Source organism: Mercenaria mercenaria, chromosome 9, assembly GCF_021730395.1.
Source record: "Mercenaria mercenaria strain notata chromosome 9, MADL_Memer_1, whole genome shotgun sequence".
Lineage (NCBI taxonomy): Eukaryota > Metazoa > Mollusca > Bivalvia > Venerida > Veneridae > Mercenaria > Mercenaria mercenaria.
The window spans coordinates 13,205,444-13,224,557 of NC_069369.1; the positions used below are offsets into that span (position 1 = coordinate 13,205,444).

The window sequence follows — 19,114 nt, forward strand, 5'->3', positions numbered from 1 at the left end:
AGATATTTATATGACGAAACTGCATTTGAAGAGTTAGCATATGATTTTCCCTTCCATAATTAGTTTCTGCCATGTGACCTAGAACGATGACATACTGAAAGCAAAACACTCGTCTTCAAACCGTGACTCATTACTGACGTCGGCATCAAAACTGTAGCAAACACGTCATCTTATCATGACATCTCGACCTATTTAATATGGTCGTTTACAAAATAAAAAGTATAGATATTTGGACATTGAAAGATAGATATAAAAACCGTTTCTGCACAAACAAGGCTTAATTAATGTTGCATCTTTCGACACGATCAAATGATAGTATGCCTCGAAAAGTAAAATAATCAAACATAGTTAGAAAAAAAAAAGCTAATAAATATCGGTGCTCTGGAAAATAACAAAATCAGGACTTTCATTAAAACCGTTACAAAAAGTACAAAACCAGAACATTCTTTGGCATCAAACCGTTACTTTACTCCGCCTTCAGTCATTCCTCGTATTATATAGTGCATCCCCTCAGGTAATAATATACTCAAGTAAAGTAAAGAACTTGACTTGACAAGACATAAATAATCATAGATAATATCACACACCAACTAAAGAAATAGAGTTTCGCGAATAAAGTAGATAACAAATGAAGAATTAACAATATACACCTTTAAAGTGTAAACAAAATAATATCAAAACTAGAAATGTGTCACAGACACGGATGCCCCCGCAACATGAGAAAGGTCACAGGCATGGTACTGCTCACAAACTAAAAGAAGGACCATTGGCCCCATTTATTTACAAAAAAAATACTACAGGAAAACCAGAGAATTTAGTAGTCTGTATATGTACTGAAACTTGGATAAGTTCAACCAAGGTCTGTGACCTTGACCTTTGAGCTAGTGAAATGGTTTTGCACACGACTATCCATGCTTATAATTTGTGTCAAACTAGAAATTGCTTTTGTAAAAAAGCACATGTCTCCTCCAATGCAAAGTCCTATAGGCAAGAAGTCAATAGGGGTCAGGAGCGAAAGTCAAAGAGACACTGATGGTTGGCTGCAATAGGGATCACCTACTTGGCATGTCCAGTCATCCCGCTAAATTTCAACACTATTGGCCTAGTGGTTCTCAAGTCACTGTTCAGGCTCCTGTGACCTTGACCTTTGATCAAGTGATCTCAAAATAAATAGAGGTCATTTACTTTGCATGTCAAATCATCCTATTAAGTTTCAACATTCTAGGTTAAGTGGCTCTCAAGTTATTCTCCAGTAATGATTTTACATGACCAGGCCCCTGTGACCTTGACCTTTAATAGACTGACCCCAAAATCAATAGGGATCATCTACTCTGCATGCTCAATCATCCTATGAAGTTTCAACATTCTGGGTCAAGTGGTTCTCAAGTTATTGATCGGAAATTGTTTTCCATGTTCAGGCCCCTGTGACCTTGACCTTTAACGGAGTGACCCCAAAAACAATAGGGGTCATTTATTCTGCATGAACAATCATCCTATGAAGTTTCAAAATTCTGGGTCGAGTGGTTCTCAAGTTACTGGCCGGAAATGGTTTTCAATGTTCAGGCCCCTGTGACCTTGACCTTTAACGGAGTGACTCTAAAATTAATAGGGGTCATCTACTTTGCATGTACAATCATTCTATGAAGTTTCAACATTCTGGGTCAAGTGGTACTCAAGTTATTGATCGGAAATGGTTTTCAATGTTCAGGCCCCTGTGACCTTGACCTTTGACGGAGTGACACCAAAACCAATAGGGGTCATCTACTCTTCATGAGCAATCATCCTATGAAGTTTCAATATTCTGGGTCAAGTGGTTCTCTAGTTATTGATCGGAAATGGTTTTCAATGATCAGGCCCCTGTGACCTTGACCTTTGACGGAGTGACCCCAAAAACAATAGGGGTCGTCTACTCTAGCAGCCCTACAACCCTATGAAGTTTGAAGGTTCTAGGTCAAATGGTTCTCCAGTTATTGCTCGAAAATGAAGTGTGACGTACGGACGGACGGAAGGACGGACGGACAGGGCAAAAACAATATGTCTCCCCACGGGGGGGAGGGGAGACATAATTATTCTGAAATCGGACTATGCACGTTAAAGTTATGGACCGGACACGAAGACCACATTATATATATACATATACCAGTATATATGTAATGAAGAGGCTAAGGTCAACCAAGGACTGTGACCTTGACCTTTGAGCTAGGGAAATGTCTTCTGCGCATGAGACATCGTCTATCCATGATTTTATTTGTGTCAAATTATTCTGAAATCGTACCATGCTTGTCAAAGTTATGGCCCGGACATGAAGACCACTTATGTAGTTATAATTGGCTAAGTTCAACCAAGGACTGTGACCTTGACCTTTTAGCTTGTTTTGGCGCAAGACACATTGTCAATCCATGATTATCATTTGTGTCAAATTATTCTGAAATCGGACCATACATGACAAAGTTATGGCCCGGTCACGAACACTACCCTTTCCTAAATACACAATCACACACATAAACACACACACAAACACACACACAATCAAACAAACATACACACGAACAGGGATAACACTATATGCCCCCATCCCATTTTATGGCGGGGCATAACAAGCAGGGTACGTGTCACGATATCGTCGCCTTACCGCTAAAACATAGAATCCCCTTCTTTATCTATAAATTTTTAAACAATTTGGTGCTGAGGGACAACATGGAAGCAAGAATTTATTAGTATACCTCTGTCTGATTTTTTGTCATTGTTTGGACTGTTCAACGACGCATCTGGCCAAGCTTTGCTAGTGCTACTGGTTTCAGGAGTCCTTGGAAACTGCTTTGGTCGGGTAACTCCGATCGTGTTGGAAAAAATGTGTGCTGTTGATTCAGACAAAGGTCTTGTATTTACGAAAGACTGTAAAAAAATACGGAAATATTTTTCAACTTAGTATCGAACTACTGATAAAATGTTCTAAAATAACACATCTTTAAATATTTTAAGTAAATAATTGGAATATTCTGAAATATGTCTGAAATATATCTATATCCTCAAGTTGTCGAAAACTCCACCCGTTGCCACGTTAATGCACCTTCGAGTAACACGGGTCATTCAAGAGTTAATTTTGAGACTTTAAGGTTGTATAACCTATAGATTTATTCTTAAACAGGGAATCGGTAAAACCGAATGATGCTCCCCGACCGATGCAAGTGCTTGTCCCAAAATGGGGAATAACGTATTAGAAACCAAAAAACAAAGAACGGCCTCTATCAATTTGTGAAGTTTTAATGAAATGCCATTAATATTTTTCAAGTAATGCTCCGGATAAGCCCTACAATAAAGTGAGATAATTCAAAAACTAGGTAATGTAGAGTTATGGTTCTTTGAAACTGCACTTCCCGTTAATGGCCTCTATCATTTTGTAATGTTTCAATGAAATGACATTAATACTTTTCAAGTAATGCTACGGACAAACCTTAACTTGCATAACAAAGGGAGATAATTCAAAAACTAGGTAAAGTAGAGATACGGTTCTTTAACACTGCACTTTCCGTCAATGGCCTCTATCATTTTGTGAAGTTTCAATGAAATGCCATTATTACGTTTCAAGTAATGCTCCTGACAAGCCTTACTTTGTATAATAGAGGTGATTTAAATATTAGGTAAGGTAAAGTTATAGCTCTTTAACACTGCACTTTGTCTCGATGGCCTCTATGATTATGTAAAGTTTCAATCAAATGCCATTTAAACTTTTCAAGTTATCACCATGACAAGTCTTATTTGTATAATAAAGGGAGATAATTTAAAAAAAGGTAAGGTAGAGTTATGGTTCTTTGACATAGCACTTCCCGTCAATGGCCTCTGTCATTTTGTGAAGCTTCAATGAAATGCCATCAACACTTTTTAAGTAATGCTCTTGGCAAAACTTATTTTGTATAATAAAGGGAGATAACTCAAAAATTAGGCAAGGTAGAGTTTTGGTTCTTGGACACTGCACTTTATCTCAATGACCTCAATGATTATGTGAAGTTTCATTAATACCTTTTAAGTAATACTCCGGAAAAAAGTGTGACGGACGGATGGAAGGGGCCATTTCCATTGTTATTTTCTTTTGTTGTATACGGGGCCCTGGCCCTACAATCTGTTGTTAACGGATTGAAGCTATTGTTCTCTTTTGTTCTCTTTACAATTAAATGGCCCTCTCTTTCTTTTAAGTTGCTGGGGCAGACGGACGGAAGGACGGACAAAGTGGTAAGTATATGCTCGCCCTTCGGGGAGCATAAAAAACATTTTAACGAAACGTTTTGATGCAAGGCTAAAATTGATACGTTTGAATCATTTGAAATATTCAATTCCTCATGACGAAAATTTTGTTTCGTGCTGACATTGGGCATGAAGGTGCGTTTTCTCACGGCTGAAATGAAAACGTCCTATGTTGGTATTCTCTGGAAGCGGCGGAGTTATATTAACACACTTGAGAAAGGACCTTACAAGGATGCTCCAGACCAGGTTTGTGAAAATCCGTATAATGGTGCAACAGAAGAAGACAAAAATTGCCAGAATAACCTGCAGATATTTGCAAAAATACCTTATACGGATGCTTCACAAGAGTTGAAAAAGATGCTACTCATCTAGTTTGGTAATGACCCATCATATGATTCAGAAGCACTTTTCCCATTTTTGTAGCAAACAAACATTGGACAATGAAGATTGGTTACGATACATCATGTGGTTCATGAGAAGTCGTTAAAAGTAAACAGCTAACACCGGTCAACGCACACAGCATCATCAATATAGATAGCTCACCTTCAACCTTGTGATTCTAAAGTCTATAGGTATTATATAGACACAATTTGAGTCCAAAACAACTTAACGTTATGTGTTCGCTTTCTACTAACCTATCTGTAAGACATCGCAGATCTGCCAATGCAATAAAAAGTATTTCACTGCACTCGTCAATATTGGCATTCATAGTAAAGTTACATAGACCTCATACCTTGCTTAACGTATTTGATGTTCCACTATTGGATTTGCTGGGCGGGAACATAACGCTTTGTCCTGTACTCAACGACACTATCTGCGGATTAAACGATGCTGTTGCTACCGCTTGATGTTGATCATGTTGTGAAGAAGTCCGCGTCTGTCCATGAACCCTAGGTCTTTTATCTTCCCAAGTTGCCATTTTAACATTTCCTCGCAGTTATGAAATGACTGGCAATATATAAATCAGTTAACACAGGAACTGAATATGTATTGTCTTTGTTATAAATGAAATCGTGCAAGGCTATTGCATTTTCTAACCGCCCACATGTGGTTTTCAATATTTTAAGGAAACTAGAAAATGATCAGTATTTATTCTATTTTAAAATATTTTTACAAGATACACAAGTACAAGTTCATCTAAAATGAGTAGTTACAGCAACAGTTTTTTAGTTTGATAACACCTCCTCAAAACTTCGATAACCGCCCCTCCCCATTCGAAACAAAATACAACAAGAAACTTTGACACCTAAGATGCTAGTATGGTCATCTACGTAAATCAATGGCTTAAAAAGGTACAAGTTAATGCATTGGTTCAGCATGTTAACCTCTACGGCAATCAGGTTGTTGTTTTGTTTTGAGAAGAGAAAACCATACCCGATTCAAATTGCGGTACTAGTAAAGTCGTTGCTTGTTTTGTTTTTACTGATTCATTTATAAGTCATATAGCGACTTTCCAGTTCTGACTGTGGAGGAAAATCCCATGTGCCCCTCCGTGCATTATTTCATCACAGGCGGGCACCCGAGTAGAACCACCGACCTTCCGTAAGCCAGCTGGATGGCTTCCTCACACGAAGAATTCAACACCCCGTGTGAGGCTCGATCCTGCATTGATGACGGGCAAGTTATTTGAAGTCAGCGGAGGCCCCAGTTTAGTTGTATTCCTACTACATGTTTTCTTGTGTGAGTAACGCAGTCGACAGCTTTTAGAACTAAATTGAACAAGAGAGTCATGAAGGCCCTGTATCGCTCACCTGACCTATTGACCTTAAGATCATCAAGATCAATATTCTGACCAAGTTTCATTAAGACATGGTCATAAATGTAGCCTCTAAAGCGTTAATTAGCTTTTCCTTTGATTTGGCCCGGTGACCTAGTTTTTGACCCCACATGACCAAGATTCAAACTTGAACTAAAGATAATCAAGATTTACATTCTGGTTAGGTTTCATGAAGATATAGTCATAAATGTGGCCTCTAGAGTGTTAACAAGCTTTTCCTTTGATCTGACCTAGTGACCTAGTTTTTGATCCCACCTGACCTAGATTTTAACTTGATCTATAGATCATCAATATTAACATTCTGACCAAGTTTCATTAAGATATGGTCATAAATATGGCCACTACAGTGTTAACAAGCTTTTCCTTTGATTTGACCTGGTGACATAGTTTTTGACCCCGGATGACCCAATACCGAACTCTTCCAAGTTTTATTGAGGGTAACATTCTGATCAATTAAGATTGGGCCAAAATTGTGACCTCTAGAGTGTTAACAAGCTTTTCCTTTGATTTAACCTGGTGACCTAGGTTCTGACCCCACCTGACCCATCAAGATAAACATTCTGACCAAGCTTCATTAAGATATGGTCCTAAATGTGGCCTCTAGAGTGTTAACTAGCTTTTCCTTTGATTTGACCTGGTGACCTAGTTTTTGACCCTACATGACCCAGATTCAAATCGGACCTTGAGATCATCAAGATTAACATTCTGACCAAGTTTCATGAAGATATAGTCATAAAAGTGACCTCTAGAGTGTTAACAAGCTTTTCCTTTGATTTGACCTGGTGACCTAGTTTTTGACCCCAGATGACCCAATATCGAACTTATCCAAGATTTTATTAAGGTTAACATTCTGACCAAATTTCATTAAGATTAGGCCAAAATCGTGACCTCTAGAGTGTTAACAAGCTTTTCCTTTGATTTCACCTGGTGACCTAGTTTTTGACCCCACCTGACCCATCAAGATAAACATTCTGACCAAGCTTCATTAAGATATGGTCCTAAATGTGGCCTCTAGAATGTTAACTAGCTTTTCCTTTGATTTGACCTGGTGACCTAGTTTTTGACCCTACATGACCCAGATTCAAATCGGACCTTGAGATCATCAAGATTAACATTCTGACCAAGTTTCATGAAGATATAGTCATAAAAGTGACCTCTAGAGTGTTAACAAGCTTTTCCTTTGATTTGACCTGGTGACCTAGTTTTTGACCCCAGATGACCCAATATCGAACTTATCCAAGATTTTATTAAGGTTAACATTCTGACCAAATTTCATTAAGATTAGGCCAAAATCGTGACCTCTAGAGTGTTAACAAGCTTTTCCTTTGATTTGACCTGGTGACCTTGTTTTTGACCCCAGATGACCCAATATCGAACTTATCCAAGATTTTATTAAGGTTAACATTCTGACCAAATTTCATTAAGATTAGGCCAAAATCGTGACCTCTAGAGTGTTAACAAGCTTTTCCTTTGATTTGACCTGGTGACCTAGTTTTTGACCCCAGATGACCCAATATCGAACTTATCCAAGATTTTATTAAGGTTAACATTCTGACCAAATTTCATTAAGATTAGGCCAAAATCGTGACCTCTAGAGTGTTAACAAGCTTTTCCTTTGATTTCACCCGGTGACCTAGTTTTTAAACCAAGATAACCCAATATTCAACTCGTCCAAGATTTTATTGAGGGTAACATTAACAAAATTGTGACCTCTAGAGTGTTTCCCCGAACGGACGGATGCATGGACGTCCGGACCACGACGGACGACGGACACAGGGCGATCACAAAAGTTTACCTTGAGCACTTCCTGCTCAGGTCATGCGAAAAAAAAGTCAATTAAAGGCATTTCTATTTTAAGCTCTAGCGGCACCTAAAAGGGGCCAAGCAAAAAAAGGGGAGGAAAGCACCCCAAATTGAAAATATCTATGAGAGGACCTTATAAAGATGCTACAGACCAGGTTTGATGAAGATCCATGGACTAGTTTATGGGAAATAGTTATTAAAATGTATTTTCACTTTTAGCCCTAACAACCCCTATAAGGGCCTGCTGACCAATTTGTACAAATCTAAAAGAGGACCTGTTAATGTTATCCTACATACCAAGTGTGATCAAACTACATCTAGCCTTTCATTAGATGTCATTTAAAAGTACTTGTAATTTTAGCTCTAGAAGCTCATAAAAGGAGCCAGGTGTCCACAACTAAAATAACTCGATGAACGACCGTATAATTATGCTAAAGACCAAGTTTGATGAAGATCTATCAAGCGGCTTATGAGTAGAAGTATTTAAAGGGTATTTCTATTTTTAGTTCTAGTGGTGCCTAAAAGGGACTTGCCTAAAAGGGACTAAGTGTCCCTATTTGATCAACAGTTCGGGAGGACCATGCCATGTTTGATGAAGATCGAAGTTTTTTCTTCTAATTTTGGCTCAAAGGGGCCAAGTGCCCATATTTAAACTAATTTCAGAGAGAGCCTTATAATGATGCTACAGACCAAGTTTTACGAAGATCCTTTCAGCGGTTCATGAGAAGAAATTCTTTAAATCTTTTCTATTTTTGCTCTAGCGGCCCGTAAACGGGGCCAAGGTGAACCATTTGAACGAACTTGATAGAGGTTCATCCCAGGATGATACTGACTAAGTTTGGTGTAATTCTGACCAGCAATTTCAAAGTAGAAGCTGTTTAAGTAAAAATGTTAACGTAGGACGATAGACGATGGACGACGGACCATCCACCTATACTAATAACTTTCCCTGAACAAAGTTCAGGTGACCTAAAAAAATATTCGACGTTGGTTGGGATCTGGTGTGTTATAAATGTTTCGTTGCAGTATAGATAAAGAAGTGCAATTAAGTCATTCTTTCATAACTTCTTGGCAAAATTATGAGTGTAGTTTTTAATTAGTACTGCATTTCTGACACTTCACCAGCAAACAGGCGGTATTTTGTAATTTAAAGTCTTATCACACACTTGCTTTTATTACTATTAGTTTAATCAAATGTTGGGAATAAATTCTCAAGTACAGTACAGAGTTTACGGAGATTGCCGAGCTCTTCACGACCGTCAACTTCACTTTAGCTACAACAAGTTGGAGTCCCGAGATTCGTGGTACAAACTAATCAGCGTTCAGGTAAAACTCCAGTATCAACATATTAATGAAAATTATGTTGAAAAACTCAAGGACAAATTTAAAGTGGCATATAACTGAGGATTAGTGAGTTTTTATCTTTAATATTCCTACTGCTGTAATCATAAGTAAGTTTTATGACCTAAGACAGCAGAGTTCTGAGAAACAGGCTCTGTGATAAAAAGAACAGTTTTTGAAGATGCAGGAGGAAAGACTTAGAGGACATATTTAATGGCGTGGGAAAGCAACAGTGTTAAAATTCAAGAGAGACATTTCATATCTTTCTCTTTTTTGTGTGTGTGTGTGTAGGGAGGTGGGGGGTAGAGGAGAGAGGAAGGCGGCACTTTGAGTTGCCCTTGTCCGTCCGTCCGAATTTGAATTGTTCATATCTCAGAAAGTATTTGACCCATAGTCATCAAACCTAACAGGACTGTTATTCAGCACGGGAAGTTGTGATCTCACACAGCCACTTAGTATAAAAGGGCCTAAGTGTGTGTCGCCTGTATCTCAACAAGTATTTGACCCAGTATTATGAATATTTTATAGAAATATTCAGGACGTGAAGTTGTGCATATGCGGTTTTGTTACGGATATCATTCAGCCAGACCATAGTTTTGACCCTTCAGTTATTCAAATACATAAAAGGCATAATCATTGTGTCGCACACATCTCAAAAAGTACTTGACCTAGGATCATGAAACATCATAGGAATATCATTCAGCATGTGAAATAATGCATTTGGAATTTTGTTCCGGATTTCTTTTATTCAGGCTAGAGTTTTGGCCCTTGATTGTCAAAAACGTGCATAAATCGGATACAAATGTGTGTGCTGCATGTATCTCAAATAGTTTTTACTTCATAAAACAGTAGGAGATTGTTATATAGCATGTGAAATTGTGCATCCCGTGTTCTGTTTGGGATTTAATTTAACAAGACTGGAGTTATGGTCCTTGTCTTGAAAAATATACATGAAGTGATTAAAAGTCTGTGTTGCATATATCATAAAAGTTATTTCACCAAAAGTCATAAAATCGTGTAGGATTATTATCTAGCATGTGAATTTGTGCACCGGAAATTTTGTTTATATTTCACTTTGCAAGACCAGAGTTAGTAAAAAATAAAAGTTAATGACTCGTGTATCTCAAAATATACTTGACTAGAGTCATAAATCATTAGACAGTTGTTTTATAGCATGTGAAGTTGCGCACCTTGAGTACTCTGAGATTTCACTCAACTAGGCCAGAGTTATGGTCCTTTACCAAGTGAAAAAAAATACACACAACATTCTTAAAGGTTTATTTTGCAAACATCTTAAAACAATATTTTAACCTAGAGTCATGAAATCATGTACAGCCACAGGAGTGGGAACAGCTGTGTCCTATGGATACAAGTCTATATAGTTCACTTCAAATTTAAGTACATATATGTTAGCGAAATGATGAAATGAAGTAATATTTTAGTTTTATAACAAATGTTACTAAATATTTTGAGTAAACCTTGTATTTATTCTACCTGTATTCGCATCGATCCGACTGTTTATATCAATCATATTGTTTACAAACCATTTTGTTATAATATTTAAGTGATTTGTTTTTCGCAAATGTAAGGTTAAATCGATGATCGAATCATTTCTATGCTCTTATTGCAAGCATCCATTAACGTTTAATATATTAAATTTTCTCGTTTTATTTTTGGAACTTGAACTTACTTGCCCACCGTGTCTTTTAAGATGCACTACTTTGTACCAAAACTAAGTAGTATTCTAGCTTAAAGTTCAGTGTTTTAAAATATGGTGTAGGGGATAGCTAACAATTTTTTCCTGCATTTTTATTCAGAGAAATTTAACTCAGTAGGTTTTTTGTTGTATATCAGGAGGAAAATGGCTATTCTTTTAAAAACATTCAGCATTTTATAGAAATTCTTGTTTTCCTCTCCTTGCCATTGTTTACATATGCGCTGAGTAAGAGTGTACAGGATAGCTTTAGTCATTTTTTTGCAATCATTAATTTAAAATCCACATCTAAACAAACTTCCCAGGATTTTTTTAGATCAGAGTAATAATATATACTCTTTTAAAAAATATTCAGCTTTTTTAAATTTCTTCTAATGCTTTTCATCCACTGATGTTTATTACATACACACTGCTTTACACTGATTTAGCCAGAACTGGATAGGTTCGATGTGCTTTCATATAGCTTTTATATGATCACAGATGAAAAATAAAACAACAAGCAAATATCTAAAATGTATGTCAGAATGTCTGCAAGTCAGTAAAACAATTATATGTAAATTTATACATTAATTTGAGTCAAAATACAAAAAATAACAACCTATCCTCTATAAGACAGTGAACATAGTTAACAATTTTTCTTCGCATTAGAATTTGTATTATTTTGATAAATGCTAAATGACTGTAAATGGTAACATGATTCATGCGTAAACGCAAGGACGCGTACATTTCATGGTAACTGATAAAATAATTCATATTTCTTGTACATTACTTGACAAGTAAATATCAGTATCTGTTTCATTTGAACTCCAGTAACAAGTATACGGCTAAACAACTCAGTCGGATAAGTAGTGAAATAAAAAATAAGAAATTGTTTATGAGTTCGAATCCTCATTAGGGTTGTTTCATATATATATATATATATATATATTTATTCATTTTCATTTCAGTTCCATTCTGTTCCCCCTATCCTTTGTTGCTTTCTTTGATGTTTATAATTGCATATATGTCTTTATATAACATAATATTGTGTTCATTATTCGCTATAGTACATGCATTTAACTAATTATAAATATCATCTTTGATATGGTACTAAATCTTTCTCATCTGCCATACGGCTACAAAAATTTCTCTGTCGTTGTGGCAGAGAGAAGACGAAGGAATCTATTTTTTATGCAAGAAAATAAAATTAACATTGAACCCACACTGAACATAAGTAGTATGTTTTAGCTCTGTGCCAATTTGTAATTGATACAACTTCTTGAAATATTTAGATTTTGGTAAATTACAATAAGGTTGAATTTCCAATAATACATTTAAATCTATTTATAGTCATGTTTGTGAACATCACGTTATCGTTGGGGCATTGTCCGTAAGTATTGACCTATATAGCACTCATTAATCTTCGCTTATATTTTCGGGCGTTTTCTTTAATTTACGCAATTTTTGTATCCTGAAAGTATCTATATTACTAAAGTAACATATGAATTTAACCGATTACACGGTGGCCTAGAGGTAATGTGTCTGACTTCCACGCACGTTACCACGGGCTCGAAATCACTTAGATAATTTTTTAATGTACTGTATTGTTATCGATACCTTTTTTATTTTTACATTATTTTATGTATCACATTTCATGAATCTTAATTGTTTTCTCTTGTAGTATTTATTTTCTGGAACGCTGGTGACAGGTAATTTATCTTTTATCTAAGATAAATTTAAAACAACTTTATTCTGCTTTTTTAAAACGGGTAAATATGGTTACTGTTAATAAATGAACCATAAATATCACGATACGTTTAATCAAGCAGTAAGTCTGCATATAAAATTAAAAGACAAAAAAAGATATGGTCAGACGTAGAACTCGAACCTCCAACTCTGATATTGGCAGCTAAGCGCTTTGTCCACACATCTACCTGCACATGCGACAGGTATATCAAGTAAGAATTATATATGTAATATTTAGTTATATCGCTATTTCTGTTCGGACACTGGAAATTAATTTACGGAGATATGAGTGCCAGGTCAATTACGGACAATATGCTGTACATAGTGCATATTATTTTCTACAATGAGTCATATGATAATCGTCCCATTTATTTAATGTTCTATTTTATAAGTATATAGCCCATTAAAAACATTAAAATAGTATGTTTCAAGTACTTGTATAATAGTACCATACAGAACCATAAAATTTAAGGAAGTGATTCAAAAACGAAAGTAACTTATAAGGCTAATAAAGTTTTTTTGCGCCGTCTTTCCGTACACAACAAACTTAACATTATAATTTACATTGTTTCTTACAACAACCCACAACGAAAAAGGATCGGTGCATGTAGAAAATTATAAAAGTAATAGGATACTTACCCAACATTGTGAAACCGAAAGTACGATTTCCCCAAAAAACAAGGAGTATAAAGTCTGTCTGCACGTCACGTACTGTCCGTATACATGAAATGATTTGGAGTTTTACGCATGAGTAAAGTGTTTGATTTTTCAAGTCATACCTACCTACCGTTTTATACAAAAGTAATTGAAAACAGTTTGTGAAACACAGACGACTCCGGTTCTAATGAAATATGATCAAATAGCCCAGATATTAATCGGGAGAATAAATACATTTTGGCCCCTTGTAACGACAAAGCATTCGTTAATATACTTAAAGTTACTGTTATCCGGCTTTGTTGCTGAAAATTAGGCCCATGCATAGCTCAGTGCAGTTGCGATATACTGTGCAGATTCTAAATGCTTTTTTCACATCAATGTTTATGTCACGTTTAAGTTTAATCTATTCGCATGCATTCATTGGTTATCAAAAGAAAAAGAAATGCGAAAATGTATGTTTTATATATATACTGTAAGAATTTTGCCACACCTCTTTATATTCTACTCACTGTCAGTTGAAAAGGTGATAGGTAAGTGTGTTTGCTTTTAATACAACGGTGAACCTATATTATGTGGACATTAAAAAGAGTATTTAATTCACAAAGAACAATAATCTATATAGACATTTAAATCCTAATCCATTTAAAGTCTGTAATATTTTTCAGGGACATACTTGAATAAATGGCATTAATTGGTGAAACAGGAGTGCTTATATGACGGGTAATGGATATTTCCATATTATATTATTACATTATTCCCAATCATAGCTGTGATAGGAGTCGGAGGACACTTTCAATCTTATGAAGGCGAAAATTCACTCATATATCTTTAGAAATATATTTAGAAATATAACAGGATAATTCAAGATACAATTTATTACAAGATGGAGTGTAATAGAAGTAGTAGGGTGAATTGTTGCATAATTCGGAATGCAAATTTATTTTCGATTTGAAAAGTCATTTTTGCAGAGTGATATCAATCTATTAATTATTTTGACATAGATCTTTTATATCATTTTCAAAATTAAAACAATCCATCATGGGGATTTTATTTTTCAATTAGAGATCGGAATTTCTTATCCGATGGCGTCATTTATAGGAATGAAGACCAGCAAGTTTGATCCGGATAAATATTGATGGTACATGTAATGATAAAGAATGCACGCCAGCAAAATGCATTTTTTTATGAATTTGGTTCTATTGTCAGCCGTGGTGGGCGGAAGGCAGGCGTTTGGTTGAACTTGATGTGCTAGTTAACTATCTAGAACTGTCGCAAGTGTAAATTAGAACAAGTACCGCTGACAGCATGTGACGTGGATGGCGGGTTGCACAAAAGGGGCTTTGTGGATATTTATACGTGTTTTGTCAGAAATTATCTTGACTGTAGCTTTTGTCAACAGAGTGGCAGAAGTCAGCCGATGCCATGAAGTCAAATTAGCAATTAGCTTAATGAAGAGGTTACACATCCTGTAGAAACATTGCACTTAGCTGCAAAGAAGTATTCCATATGTAACTGAGAAAAATATGCAACCAGTCAGGGATGGAACCCGGTGCGGCTCGATGACAGGGCGAATGCTGTACCAACTAAACAAACCGGCTGCATATTCTTCCCCAATGTGACTACCTTCGCACAGAAACACATGTGACATTCCAATATTTCTTACAACGCGACTATTTACATGACAGCCGTGCAAATGTTTTTTTTTTACGATCACTGTGTAAATAATGTATATTTATGACACGACAACCGTGTTAATAAAATGCAAACATGGCAGATATTCCTTTCATAACATGAACTTGTATGAAGTTCTTTTGTATAGTTATCGATGCTAAATAAACTTTTGAGAAACCTTTTCCTTTGCTTGCGGTTATAATTTGAATGCAAAGTCACATTTTACGACGTAAATGCCCTCTGATAAGTCTTCTTTCATTCATTTGAAATATTGACTCCTGTTTTTTCAGTTTGATTCTTATTCCTTGTGTTTTCTTTACCTAGTTTAATTAATTAAGAAAATGACTGTTCGATAATGGTGGTGGGCCAAAATTGCAGTCTGTATGGACACTATAGCAGTTCTAGAGATCACATAGACAGACACAATGGATAGACGGAAGAAATCGCCCTTCTCCACATGTACTGGGGGAAATCCCGTCTGTAGTCTCCAACGGTCTCTTACAATAGTCTTACTGCCGTGTGAATGACCATATATGTGATGTCTAGGTGTTTTATGCAAAATATAGAGTGGGAGGATGGGGTAAGGGGTACAAAGGGGGTGGGGGTTGAAGGGGAAGGTAGAACAAGGATTTACGATAGGAATGCTACGTTCCTTAATCACAGTTACACTACAACGTAAACCACAGTAGTGCAGACATTCATGTACCAAAGATAAACACACATACCCATACACAACTAACTAACATAGATAAACAGACAAGTAAGATATAAAAACACTGTAGGACACCAATCAAGACACACAAGCAAACAAACGCACACACATAAGCAGGGAAAAAAACAATCGGACACCGCCTTAGAATTCCGGCAGCCAAAATTAAGGTGGGCACGAAAACTAACTCATATTAAAGGGGGAGGGGATGCCAAAACAAGGGAGTGCAATTGCAAGGGGAAAGGGTGGGGGCAATAGGGGGAGTGAGGAGAAAGAGAAAAGAAACGCTAACAAATAAGACAACATACGCAACACAAAATACAAGACAGACAGAAAACAAGTTAAAAAAGGGGCACCGCCTCTGAAAGGTCAGTAACCTATATAAAGGAAACTGGGGCTTTAAACGCGTTTAGGACATGCCAACCTCGCACTTATCCTATTTTCAACAAGTTAGACAACACAATGTAAATAAAATCCCCGCTGAGAAAGGCTCTAACATCAGCGAAAAAATACCAGATCATATAAGTAAAACATAAAATTAAGGTAAATCTAAGGTATAATTACACCAATGTACTCAACAACTTGTCTGAAGTCAGAACATAAAGAGTCGAACTTTTAAGGGTACGACTAAGAAAGGTGCAAGACAAAATTCCACTCCCTCCGTCCGTTTTATGTAGGATGTAGGAGAAAAGCATCATAGAGTCTTACACTTTATTAGTCATCGCTGCTTCAAATAGGAAAGCGTAGCGATTAACTGCAGAGGGGTCAATCACCAAACATGCACTGTGCTTCACTTTTTTCGCATCGTATCCTCTTTTGATAAACTTTTTAACACATTTTACAAATATTTGATTAAAATAAGGACTGTGTCAAAGACGGCCTCATTACGTAATTTAGACATGTCCTGGTGCTTAGAAACTACTGTATTCTGCACTGAAATGACGGACTATTTAGGTAATCGTTGCAGTCTTTAGGAGATACAAAATGAAATTAGGTTGTTGTTTTTTGTTGTTTTTTTTTTTTTTGTTTTTTTTTTTTGTTGTTTTTTGTTTTTTTTTGCAGTTTATGCCTTATTTGCCGGCGAAGAATGGTTAAATATGTTGAAAATCGTAATTTTAAGCATTTTAAGGGGTCAAAAAATGGGCTCGAATCCATGTTACAAGAGGGCTTGAGGATAAATTTAACCATATAGATATACTGCTAGTATGTCCAAATACTAGTTCATATTACATTGAAGACAGATCTTCAGGATGCCGACAGCATAGGTTCGATGATTGAAACTGCTGTATTCTGTGCCGCCACGATTTGGTCGTCGTATGGGTATACACAATGAAATAAGTTTTAGCAGTTTATGCATTATATACCGGCGAAGAACGGTTAAAGATGTTGAAAATCGTAATTTTAAGCATTTTAAGGGGTCCAAAAAATGGGCTCGAATCCATGTTACAAGAGGGCTTGAGGATAAATTTAACCATATAGATATACTGCTAGTATGTCCAAATACTAGTTCATATTACATTGAAGACAGATCTTCAGGATGCCGACAGCATAGCTTCGATGATTGGAACACGTTTTGGTACTTAGATACTGCTGTATTCTGTGCCGCCACGATTTGGTCGTCGTATGAACAATGAAATAAGTTTTAGCAGTTTATGCATTATATACCGGCGAAGAACGGTTAAATATGTTGAAAATCGTAATTTTAAGCATTTTAAGGGGTCCAAAAAATGGGCTCGAATCCATGTTACAAGAGGGCTTGAGGATAAATTTAACCATATAGATATACTGCTAGTATGTCCAAATACTAGTTCATATTACATTGAAGACAGATCTTCAGGATGCCGACAGCATAGGTTCGATGATTGGAACACGTTTTGGTACTTAGATACTGCTGTATTCTGTGCCGCCACGATTTGGTCGTCGTATGAACAATGAAATAAGTTTTAGCAGTTTATGCATTATATACCGGCGAAGAACGGTTAAATATGTTGAAAATCGTAATTTTAAGCATTTTAAAGGGTCCAAAAATGGGTTCGAATCCATGTTACAAGAGGGCTTGAGGATAAATTTAACCATATATAGATATACTGCTAGTATGTCAAAATACTAGTTCATATTACATTGACGACAGATCTTCAGGATGCCGACAGCATAGGTTCGACGACTGGAACACGTTTTGGTACTTAGATACTGCTGTATTCTGTGCCGCCACGATTTGGTCGTCGTATGAACAATGAAATAAGTTTTAGCAGTTTATGCATTATATACCGGCGAAGAACGGTTAAATATGTTGAAAATCGTAAATTTAAGCACTTTAAGGGGTCCAAAAATGGGTTCGAATCCATGTTACAAGAGGGCTTGAGGATAAATTTAACCATATAGATATACTGCTAGTATGTCAAAATACTAGTTCATATTACATTGCAGACGGATCTTCAGGATGCCGACTGCATAGGTTGAATAAAGGTCACATTACGAAATTGGAACACGTTTGGTACTTAGATACCGCTGTATGCTGTGCCACGATTTGGTCTCCTCAAGTCATCGTTGGGGTCTATATGATATACAGAGAATGAAATTAGTTTTTGTAGTTTATGCATTATATACCGGCGAAGAACGATTAAATCTGTTGATAATCGTAGTTTAAAGCATTTTTCAATTGTCATAAAATGGGCTTGAATTCTTGTTTAATGCTGTTAATCACAGCGTTCAGGAGTGGGGAGGTGCTTAAGGATGAATTGAAGTATGTGGATATGTTGCTAGTATATACACTCAACAAAATTCCAGTTTTATATTGTATTACTATTTTGTTAATAATGCATGTGTTCATACAAATTTTCACATACCGACATTTTAATAGGTACTCTTGCTAATTATTAATTTATTTTTGGCGATTCACGGCCAAAGTAACCGCATTAGGCGTTTTGACCAATATTGTATATTTTGCACGTGCAGGACATGTGCACCAGCATGCATGTATTCCTTTACACTTTTGGCATTACTGACGAACGTCATGGTGAAATTGACACAAGAGCAACTCGATCGAGCTGTTAGAATGTTGTTAGCCGGGACACATTTACGACACGTGTAATTAATTTTGCAATTTCAAAAGAATTTTGATATAATTTATTTGTAGCTGTTACTTTGATGGTTATTTCCATTTTTAACCTTATTTCCGTGTACAAGAACCGTCTGTTGTTGGTTATCTACCGTCCGCGCTCTTTTGGCGAAATTTAACACAAGTATAATTCATTGAAGTGACCGATTTCGAATTTTATTGTAAAATTCCGACAGCCCGGGCGCGTTGCTCTTTTGTCAATTTCACGATGATATGTGTTTTTCTAGTAGGACTTTCGTCAGTAATGCTAAAAGTGTTCATTAGCACATGCACATTGGTACACATGCACGTGCAAAATATGCTATATTGGTCAAAACGCCTAATGCGGTTACGTTGACCAGGAGTCGGCCAAAAATA

The 19,114-nt window shown here is 36.3% G+C and overlaps 1 protein-coding gene and 1 long non-coding RNA gene across 2 annotated transcripts in view; one reads left to right on the forward strand and one right to left on the reverse strand.

Annotated features, from left to right (window-relative positions):
• The window catches only part of LOC128559209 (uncharacterized), a 31,310-nt gene extending 26,125 nt beyond the window's left edge, over positions 1-5,185 (reverse strand). Inside the window, exons 1-2 of the mRNA XM_053550414.1 lie at positions 4,976-5,185; positions 2,724-2,895 (exon numbers count right to left, since the gene is read on the reverse strand). Coding sequence (XP_053406389.1) covers positions 2,724-2,895; positions 4,976-5,161 — 358 coding nt within the window. The 5' untranslated portion in view covers positions 5,162-5,185. The remainder of the gene's footprint in view (positions 1-2,723; positions 2,896-4,975) is intronic.
• A 7,464-nt stretch (positions 5,186-12,649) lies between these two features.
• On the forward strand, positions 12,650-15,103 carry LOC128559405 (uncharacterized). The gene is made up of 3 exons (XR_008372324.1): positions 12,650-12,814; positions 13,925-13,979; positions 14,466-15,103. It is a non-coding gene; the product is annotated as an uncharacterized LOC128559405 (long non-coding RNA).
• Positions 15,104-19,114: the final 4,011 nt, after the last annotated feature.